General features: G+C 38.0%; 1 protein-coding gene across 8 annotated transcripts in view; it reads right to left on the reverse strand.

The window, feature by feature from the left end:
• stx3b (syntaxin 3b) overlaps window positions 1-6,388 on the reverse strand; it is a 21,074-nt gene extending 14,686 nt beyond the window's left edge. For all 8 annotated transcript variants that reach the window (XR_009782890.1, XM_061725482.1, XM_061725479.1 and 5 more), the window contains exon 1: window positions 6,005-6,388. Coding sequence is in view for 7 of the 8 variants with exons in the window: in XM_061725482.1 (XP_061581466.1) it covers window positions 6,005-6,034 (30 nt within the window). In the remaining variant the exon portion in view is untranslated. The remainder of the gene's footprint in view (window positions 1-6,004) is intronic.
• Between the last annotated feature and the right edge of the window lie 5,275 nt (window positions 6,389-11,663).

Here is an 11,663-nt window from a genome sequence, read left to right on the forward strand (position 1 = left end):
ACACTCTCTAAAAATAACCAAATAGTTTAAGTAAATTAAATGGAAAAAGTTGATCCACATCAAAAAAATATTTGAAGGGAGCTAATGCAAGTGAGAGCTTTACATATGATACAAGAATGTTCTTAAACATAATAACTTTTCAATGTAAAGTTAATCCAGTGTGTGTGGTTTTCCAGCTGCACAGTGGCTGACGGGAAATCCCTCCAAAGGGTTGTTAACACAGCCCAAAAAATCATTGGTTGCTCACTACCCACCCTGGAAGAACTGTACACCACTCTCGCTGTCTTAGTAGGGCTGAAAACATTTTAAGGGATTTGTCCCACCCAGGTCACCAGCACTTTGAATTACTGCCCTCGGCCAGACGTTTCAGGTCTCTGAAGGCTCGGACTAACAGACTTAGAAACAGTTTTTATCCAAAGGTTATAACAGTGCTTAACACCACAAAAACCTTTATCTATAAACCCCCATCTGTGTTATAGTAATGACATGCAAGGGTCTCTGCAATCTACTGTTTTTTTTGTTTCGTCTCCTCAAGCTGCTATGGTGAATGTGTGTAAAATCCAAAGGTATTTTTTTTATACTTTAATGTTAAATTATTCTGCACCTTAAGGGTTTGTTATTCTGCACTTTAAGGGTTTGTACTGCCAATTTGGTTGTACTGGTACAATGACAAAGACAATTCATTCATTCATGACATGGCATGGGGGGGCAGGGGGCTCTCGCTCTGACACTCAGGTGTGTGCACCTTGGTCTGAGACAAGATAGTCGGGTGTTACCGCGGTGGAACTCCCTCTCCTCATATCAACCAGCTCAAACTCAATATTTATTGAGAAGGCTGCCACGAGGGTTACAGTACACGTCTAACTTCCTCGTACGTCAGCATGATGTACCAACCTAAACCCAATAAATGTATTCAAAAGCGTCACCACTGAGCTGTATAAACATGTCACAAGGAACTGTCTGTAAACACAAGGCTTTGCTGGTGCATTTAAAATGACTTCCACTACAAATGACTTCCACTACAACCAAGTTACAGTGTAATCACACTTCAAGCTCACAACTTGACGGAGTTAATCATTTAGAAATAAAAGTTGTGAAATTAGTTGTGAAAAAGAGTGAAATAAGGTGGTCAGCTGCAGTCGGTCCCATGTTTTTTTTTGTATTTTTTTAGGCTAATATCTTTATCCATATCTTTGATCAGCTTCTTCCTGCTAATACAAGTCCACACAGGTCTACAGTGGCGGAGTCTGAGGTCTGGTGTGCACCTTGGTCTAAGTCAAGGCATGAAGAAAGTCAGGCGTTACCCCGGTGGAACTCCCTCTCCTCATATCAACCAGCTCAAAACTCAATATTCTTTAATGTTAGTATTAGTTGCAGTTCTTTGTCAAATCAGACATATGTCATCTTTTTTGTTTTGTTTTTGACTGACCAAGATTTTCTGACGCCTTAAATACAAAGTGATTACTTGAGAAAATCATCAACAGACTCCTCAATTATAGAAGTAATCATTAACTCTACTGGACACATTTGCCAGGCTTTAAAATGTTGAGACTCTTTTGCATTTGTCTTTAACCTTTTACCTCTTTCAAAATTTGAATTGCAAATGTAGTAGAGAAATTTGGTTCAGGACTTTGTTGCTAACAACAGTTGTGAACACAAAGTTCCCTGGACACACACTGACGCAGCGCCTATTTCTGAATGTGTAACAGGGTTATTCATCAAACGCACCTCTGCAGCTAATGTTATGCTCCCGCACAAAGCCTTTCTGCAACGGTCTGATAAGAACAAGAACTCACTTCCTTCCACTGCCTCTCATTCAGCAGAAACAAGAGGAAAAGGAGAGATTTGTGCAACTAACCAAACAGCGAAAGGCCACATACACATAACAATGTAAAAACAGCTCGACGCGGGCAGGAACAGTCAGAAGGGGTAACTTTCCAAGTCATGAGGAGATTTTTACAACATTCTCTGTTACACTAATAATTTGCTCATCTAATGATTCCTCTTTGAAACAGCTATTGTCAGAAAAGAAAAATACTTTGAACTTATTCTTTCTCACCAAGATAAGGATTTTGCAAGTTGAGTGACTCTCAAAAATATATTATTAATCTTTTCTCTATTATATTTTGAAACTAGATAGATAAAAATGACAACTGAATGCACAACATTTAAATGGTGATGTGGTCCAAAATACTGACAGGAAATTGCATTTCCTCTGAGCCAAAAATCAATAATCTCATGATAAAATTTTGTAACCACCTAAATCTTTCACACACACGAGATAACTCACGCTCCGCTGGGCATAAAGATTATGAAACAGGCCACATGTTACACATTGGCCTTTTACTTTGGGGGGGGGAAGCACTTATAAAAAGCACCATATGTTATGTTGCATAATTCCGCACAACAACAGATTTTATACTGAAGCAAACAATGACCCTCTGGTATCAACTCTGTATTAAAACAGCTCTCTCCAAAAATCACTTAACTTTCTCTCAAAAGATAAATTTTACCCTTGGAATCAACTTTCAACATATTTCTGAACTTTTGTGCGTTTGTCATCTAGATTGTTTTGAAGCAAGTTGCAGCTGGCATAAATCGACCCCCACGTGATCATAATTTGGCTTATGCTGCTAAAAGCTGCCAATCATGCATTTGAAAATTTGACCAAAAAGAAAAAAAATTTATAAATAAAAAAAAAAAATAGAAATCAGAACTATTTCCTCTCTACCAAAACTAATACCTCCATCACTGCACAGATGCATGCAAGATTCATGCTTGAAACAGCTCATAGGCTCTCTGGCTGCACAGCCATCAGCTATCTATTTATTGCTGTAATTCCCGACTCCAATTAAGAGATCAAAACACATTATTCGTGTGTTTTTCAGTCACATATTCAAGCCAGAGCACACAGAAATACGAAAGACATATGCAGCAGTGGGTCTTACTGCTGTTGCACCTGCACTCATGCTATTGGTGTTCTTGCTAAAAATGCAATCTAAATCCAGAGTGCCTTTATTGGAGGAAATGGGACCTTGTTACAACATCTGGAGAACTTGAACATCTCAGTCATTTTTTGCAACCAGACACAAACACTCCTGCTTGCTTTGTGGTCTATTTCACATAATGAAGAAGGTGTGAAATCAGCAGGAACACATGGTCGAATAATCATCAAGTCAATTTTATTTTAAAACTATTGTTTGGGGATCTTTATTTATAATTAAAAAAGAAAAAAGGTGAGCTGTATGAGGGAGCTTGTCACGTCTATTATTAGAGCTCCGCCAATAAAGTCTCTTATATTTACACTGACTCATAGCGTGACATGTCTTGCGTCATGATTATACACAATGATACCGGTAACAGTTTTACTTCAATAGTTCCCACATGAAACTGTTTACAAAAAGGTATACGGATGTCTCTAGCTAACAGGTTCCTGATTTCTTGACATTGCCATTGTCTTTGTATGCATTTTCTTGTATTTTTGTGGAACTTCAAACACAATGAAACATCCTACACCTTTCAATTTGAGAAAATGCGCTCGTCTGTATGGCTTATATCACTAAAACAATCAATACAACTAAATAGCACAATAGCCCAAAATAAAGAACATGTACAATCAGTTAAAGGAGGGACTTTCCTTTTAAAAACACGTTTTGGTTTCACTCAAGTGATGACGATGCTTCGTACACAAATGTTTAAACACAGTGAAGGCGGGTCGGATGTACAGATGGAAAGATAAAGCTCTTAGAAAGAGTGGACTCTATCGTCTTTATAATTCACACAAACCTCTACGTAATCCACTCAGCTCAACTGCAATGACCCAGCATATTATATCTTCTCTAACTTATCTTTCCCATGACAGTCATCTTTGAGAGACCTAGGAGGCGATAAACTGTCAGACTTTGCCACTGAGGGTCATAAATGACCCAGCACACTCTGGTGAGAGGAGGATGGAAAAATACTTCATGGTACTGAGAAAGAGGCCTTACAGGGGGCTCAACAGTCGCTGGTCTTCCACATCGACAGGAGTCATCTGAGGTGATTTGGGCACCTGGTCCTGACTCCTGGACACCTCCCCAGAGAAGTGCTCCAGACATGTCCAACATGGCAGAGGCCCTGGGGAAGACCCATGGACACACTGGAGGGATTATATCTCTTGGCTGGCCCAGGAACACCCTGGTATCTACCCAGACCTGGAAGAGGTAGCTGGGGAGGAGGTAGCCCACGCCTCTCTGCTAAGGCTGCTGCCCCAGTGTTATGTTAAATGCAAAGCTGACTTCTAACAAAGGAAATTAAACCTCTAGTTGTGACAGAAAAGCAGCAATGAAATCACAGTCATTACAATTCTACCGTTCGTGGTGACTCAAGTGGTGATACACTGGTCCACCAGTCCAAGAGAGCGGGGAATCCCTGTGCACAGAACTGAAAAAGATGTGGATTTGACTGAGAGTAATAAAAGGGAACCAGGACAGAAACATTGCAGAACAAAACTGCTTCCATGTTGATATCAGAGCCTTCAGTTTCTCTCATCTCAAATTTGTCACTATTTTCTACATGATTGATTAGGCAAACCCAATCAAACAGCTTGCAGAGTATGCCATATAAGTTGTCATATATAAATCCAATAAACTGATTCAGAGTTTCCTTTCACCATAATCTGTGTGTGTGTGTGTGTGTGTGTGATGTCAGGTGATATGGTCATGTCAGCAATAGCTAGCACAAACACATATGTGTATGCTAGATTTAGTTAAACATTAGAGAGGAAACTCAAAAAAAAGATAAAGAAAGTGAGGAGAAAACAAAGGAAAGAGAGAGCAGGATAAGTCATCTCTACTTTATTATTTCTACATAGCTTTACAGGAACATAAAATTACTGAACTTCCCAACATGTGAAAGGCCAGCTTCAACTGTTGTCTGTACTTCCTTTCATTGAAAGGAAGCCAGCTGCCTGCGGAGAGGGGTGTGGGGTGCAGTCCAGCAATTTTAAACTCTGCAAATATTTAGTCAAGGGCTCCAAGTAGCTATAGCAACACATCACATCTTGGGTTACAATAGGATCAAGGCCTCAGGCACTTTAGCAGCAAGTGTTGGGCACATTCAAAACATTTTGTGTTGATTCAGCCTCTACTTAAAACATAGGGATTTTATTCACCTCAATATGAACACGGTTCTGCAGCATAACAAAGCTAAAGGAACATCTGGAGTATTTTTCTGTATTAAAGTGTCCAAGTTAGTTTAAGATTATTTGTGTTATACAACTTTCAACTTTGACCATAAGTGTTAACAGCTTACTGTTTGTCTTAGTTGTGACAAATAGAAACTTGACTTCATTTAGGAGAAAAATATGATGAATGTATTCTGGAAAATCTTAGAATAAGGTGAACAATTGTCCAAATGTATATAATCAAATGTATCAACTTTGAATTTCCTTTTTTTGGTTAATAATAATAATAATAATAATAATAATAATAATAATAATAATAATAATTATTATTATTATTATTATTATTATTATTATTATTATTATTATTATTATTAAAGATAAGTTAACATAGAAACTGAGCAATTATCCAGTCTTCTTTGAAGTTGGGAACAATTACTTGTAAAGAATCGTCTTCAAATGACTTGGGAGTGAAGTGCAGCCTTTGAAAAGTACCTTTTTAATTTATCTGCATTTCAGTGTGTTTTTAGAGACAGGGTGTTAAATCTCTAGGTGATTTTCTAAGTGTCTGGATTAGTGAATGACCTTTACCAAACACCTCATTTTCAAATCACTATTCATGATTTCTCCATCCATCATATGAGATGTGTCACATGGTACATTATATTTACTACTGGACATTATTTTATGGTTTAATTGGTTGAAGTAAAAGTGGAAACAGTACATTTTGTTTGTAAAAATGTTGTACGTTTTCCAACTACTCATTTAGGTTTGAAGACATGGTACCAAAATGGTTCAAACCCACAATGCTGGGAAAAAAATGATCAAATGGACATCACTCACCGCTTTAAGCTGCTCCAATCGGTCCTTCATTATTCGGCGTTTCAGGTAACACTTTTACACCAGAAATATAACCTCCAATATTGCACAGAAATGCTGGAAAATAGTCCCAAACTCTGGATCCCTCAGCCAGCTGGCCGGCTAGCTGTACAGCAGAAACCCACTGCCAGTAAAAGAGAAATTAAACTCCTCACAAGTCTGACAAAGGTATCTGAGGAGACGACTTTTTCTGAAAACAGGAGTCTTTCCGTTGTTTTTTCCATACAATATGGCTGCTGGGTTTAAAGCCAGTGTTTTTTCTTGCTAAATCTCCTCTTGCAGGGGATTAAAACAACAGTTGTGTACAGCCGTATAATCTCCCTCCTCGCTCTAATCATACTAAAACGTACTTTTCTGGCTCACGCATGCGCAGCCCGGTCCTTTTTCCACTTAGATGAAGGCACGCCTTGTGCCACCTGCAATGCTGCTGCGTTCAGGTGCTGTAGAAAAATTAACATTATACCGTAACACTATAGTGAATATTTGATTTTTTATTTTATCATTGTTACTTTAAGTAAATGAACAGAACATTTTTCGGCGGAAAGTTCAAAAGTTTTTTGAACAACGTTGAATGAAGGCTCGCCTAAATGTTATTAGCTTTGTAACATTGAGGGAATTCCCAAGAAACATTAGATTATTTTATTTTTTATTTTATTTATTAACATACAGTGCAAACGATGACAAAAGACAGCATCAGTATGTGTGTGTGTGTGTGTGTGTGTGTGTGTGTGTGTGTGTGTGTGTGTGTGTGTGTGTGTGTGTGTGTGTGTGTGTGTGTGTGTGTGTGTGTGTGTGTGTGTGTGTGTGTGTGTGTGCGTGCCGTGTTTGAGTGTAAATAAGGTGATGAAAATAGGTACATAAATTGAGAATATTGATTCGAGAGTGAACAAATAAATAATTATCATATAGAGTGGTGTAGCATGATATCATATAAATATAGCATAATAAATATAGTAATATCCTAATATAACATAATTTGTATAAAATATTATAACATATAACCAAATTATATCACCATACTATTATATATTACAATATAATACTATAGTTTAACATCCCAAGAGATTTCATAACTTAATATAATGATATGAAACAATATATAGGCCTATCATGATAATGCCAGACATAATTATTAGAGTTAGAATTGGTCATTTATGTTTTGCAATGAGGGGTGAGGTCAGACCGGGGCGTCAGGGAAGCGAGCAGGAGGCCCCCACCAGACTCCAGTTGCCCGACCGAAGAAACATTAGATTAAAATCATTGTTTACTGAACTGTTAGTTTCATCTAACCATTTCTAAACATTTGAAGAGAAGCAATAATAGGCAAAGGTGAATTAATACCCTATTCATTTACTTACACTTCAGTCACTTGATAGAAGAATATAAAGTATTTTGACATTCAGAAGATTTAGGAAAGGACCAACAATTTTACTTGGTAAGAAACATTGACGGTTTTTTTGCCATAAACTACAGGAAAGGACTTGGAAGTTTGGACTTGGAAATGATGTTGCTATTGTTTTAATGAGCAATCACTTTAAGTTGTTAAGTTAAGTCAATTAACTTACAAGTTTATAGTATTTAAAATAGATTAATATTGGAGGTCTACAGCATCCAACATGGTTAGGTAAATTTTCACTTACACAGTTAATGTTTGTAAATGTTCTTACATTCATGCCTGCAGGATGCGCAAGGTGCGATTCAGTTACTGCAATACAAAATTGTGGATTTTTGTTCTTAGTATAATTTTATTTATTAAACGCACTCTCTCCTCTCTCTTTCCCCACTTGACATATTTATATATCATGATGCTTCCAGTTCAGGCACGTCTGATTGCACACAAAGTAGCTGTGTCTGCCAATTGATGTCTGTCTTTTTGCAGAATTGCAAACTGGAGTTGTTTTACTCACCGTGTGTGAACATTACAAAAATAAGCATGCTTATACTTCACTTAACCCTATACATAGGATGGATGGTGTAGAAGGACTTGCATCCACGCAACATCAGCCAGAAGGGCACGTCAGAGTTTATTATGTAATCTAATTGCGTCTCTAATTAAAGGAGACTACTGACACCTAGTGGCCAGGAAGGTGTAAAGCCTGAATTATGGCTCTGCGTTAAATCGACGCAGAGCCTACGCCGTAGGGTACGTGTTGATGTAACGCAGAACCATAAATCAGCCTTTATGATCATAGATTGGTTGTGATCCCATAATGCCGTCCCTGCGTTGACCCACTTCAAAAAATCCAATTAAATTTCAGTACACAACAACACAGCAGACTTCATTTTTTATGTTTATTGTTTCTCTACAGAATTTATTTTATTATCATTTAGTATTCAAATTAATACCAAACAAAAAACATATTGATTACAGGCAGTTAATCTTGACATTTTCTTGATATTTTTTCCAATTTGACTACTTTCCCTGAGCTTATCTAAAATGTGAACAGAAGGTGAACAAATGTATTGGTGCCCTGAAGAAAAAGCCGTATTAGTCACTGAAATAACTCCCTATTTATTACAGGGGTGTAAAGTTGTCACTCTGCTGTTTGCCTTTCATGGTGTGCGCCACACTGATCATCAAACAGAGAAAGCAAAGGAGAAAGTTGCCTGACGTGATCAGAAATACAATTCTCGACAAGCATGTTAAAGGCAAAGTTACAAGCCATTGACATTCCTATGCGTACAACTGCAAATTTCTACAGTTTGGGGTCTACAAGACTGTAACCAGCCTCCCTGGAAGTGGCCACATGAGGAAAATGGATGACAAATTGAAGAGACAGATACTATAAATGATGACAAAAGAGCCCAGAAAAACTTACAAAGAGATTCAAGGTGAACTCCAAGGTCAATATACATCGGTGTCACATCATACTTTAATGTTTGTGTCAAAGTGGACAACTGAAGAGTAGTCCACTGTTGAAAGCAAATCATAAAAACTGAGACTGGAGATTTTTTTAATTCATGTTGACGACCCACTAAGCTTCCATGGGAGGTTCTTTGTACAGATGTTGCAAAACGGGAGGTTTTTGGAAAGTTGCATCAGCTCTATGTTCACAGACTCAAATATAAAGCATTAAAAGACAAGAAAACTGATGCTACTGAAGGCTTGGTTATGATCTGGGGGTACTTTGTTGCACCTGGTACAGGGTGTATTGAATCTGTGTAGGGAATTATGACATTTCAAGACTAACAAGGCATTCTGGTGGAAAATGTGCTTCTGAGTATCAGAAAGTTTGGTCTCAGTTGCAGACCTAGGTCTTCCAACAGCATAATGACCTAAACTATCCAAGAAAAGCTAACAATAAAAAACTGGACTGTTCTGACATAATTTTCTATGAGCCCTGATCTAAATCCTGCTGAATGTCTGCACAAAGAGCTAAAACATGCAGCCTGAAGAAGAAAACTCTTCCAACCTGAGACAGTTGGAGCATAACAGTTGCTCATGAAGAGTGGACCAAAATACATGTCTGTAGGTGCTGACATCTGAAAGTTACAGAAATCACCTGACTACACCGATTGCCTGAAGAGGCTGTGCAACAAAACATTAAGTTTAGCATACTATCATGGACAACCCCTCTCACCCCCTACATGACACCGTGGGAGCCCTCAGCAGCTCCTTCAGCCAAAGACTGCTCCACCCGCGCTGCAAGAAGGAACGCTACCGCAGGTCCTTCATCCCCACAGCCATCAGACTTTATAATAACAAACTGTACCCACCCAAGTGCAATAACCTGTCTCTTTGAAAGTGCAATAACCTTTGCCAGCTAAATACCTCACGTATTTTTGCACATGTAAATATTATCCGTTTTTTTGTGTTTACTATTTTTTTTTCTCTTGTACATTACTCATTTTTCTACATTTTAGATTGCTCTTTTTTATTATTTAGCTATTTATTGGTTATTTCTATTTACATTTTTTGTATAAACCGTTGAGCGTGTGTGTTTGGCTGCTGCACGATTGAATTTCTCCTCTGGGAGATCAATAAAGTCTTCTATTCTATTCTATACCTAATAATTAATCTAGGCCAGTGTCATTTGTTTTGTTTTGTTTTTTATTATTATTCTGTGGAACTGCAATTTAAAAACAATGTCTGTTTTTAATGAGTCAATTTTCATTAAAAGGAGGTTTATCAACAAATTTGGACTTTCACAACTAACTAAGAAAGCCAATCGAGGTGCAGCAGGAAGATTTCAAAAGTTATGAGGAAATTTAAGAGTGTATTGCTTCAGTAATTTAAGACATAACATCAGTTACCTTCCTAAACTGGCATTTAATGCAATTGTATAGCACTATGAAGGTTGAATATCAATGTATATCAACATCCAAAACCAGTGTACCGTACATATATAAATATATATACATTTAGCAAAAGAAGGGAAATGTGTGTGGTAGATTATTTCTATGTTGTAACAACGCTTCTAGGCAATACATCGTCTACTGTTGGAAAGCCTGTTTATTTCCCTTTTAGATGGTAACACATTTGTGGGATGAGTAGCAGAGTTGAGTATGTGTCCACCAAATCAAAATATCAATATCAAAATTTGCCAAATCTTCTCTGCCAATGCCAAACAACTTATTCTGCTGTTGCTATTGACTCTTGTGCTGGTGTCAGCAACATGTGCACTGGAACCTGAACACGTGGAAGACATAAGTTCAGTGATTAATCCAGATCCTGCCTGCAATAGTTGGATCGTAAGGTCAAAGTGTGGAGAAGACTTACACTTAATGCTGCACTGAAAAAGTAACATCCTTTAGTGGAGGCAGTGGGGCATAACCCTCACTGGAAAAATGAGGCTCGCCATCATTGGAGGCAATCACTTTGCAAAGGTATCGAGATGAGATTCTGCAACCGGTGGCAACCCCATATCTCAAGTCTGGGACTGAACTCTATCCTCCAAGATGACAACACTCATCCCCACAGTGGGGTTTATCAGAGAATACCTCCAGAATTTGGGAGTGGAGAGGATGGACTGGTCTGCCAGCAGTCCCGACCTCAACCCCCTTTAACACTTGGGTTTGCCGTTTGTGCCAGTGACTGAGGACAAGTTGGGTGACTTGGGACAAATGCTGGTTGAAGAGTGGGATACCATCCCACAGTGTGTGACCAGGTTGGTGACCAGCATGCCGATGAGGATCCAGGCTGTTTATTTAGCCGTCTATGGATCTTCCACATGCTGAGGGTATTGTTTGTTAAATTGCCAATGGATTGTGTTTTCAAACTTCAAAGTCGTTGGCATTGTCAGAATGTTGCCAAATTTTACATGGTCGCAACCCACATACTCAGTTTTGCTTCTCATCCCACAAAAACATGTTCCTTACAAATGTGGCACCAACTAAAAAGGGAAATGATTAGGCTTTCCAGCAGTAATTTTTTTTTGACAAGCATCGTTAATGAAATTTACCAATTTCCTTACTTTTTGTACCAAGTTTATATACACACACGTTTGTGCCTCAGCTTATTTTAAAAATTCAATGTTTAAACTGTTATCAGCAGCATTACATATTTACATTCACCTACATTAAATCAGTACAAAAGAGCCTGGAATTCATTTTCATCATAGGGCATCAAATTCTGCTCACACTGGCAATTTGCTAAGGTGTTGAAATAAAACCATGTAATATG

Source organism: Cololabis saira, chromosome 7, assembly GCF_033807715.1.
Source record: "Cololabis saira isolate AMF1-May2022 chromosome 7, fColSai1.1, whole genome shotgun sequence".
Lineage (NCBI taxonomy): Eukaryota > Metazoa > Chordata > Actinopteri > Beloniformes > Belonidae > Cololabis > Cololabis saira.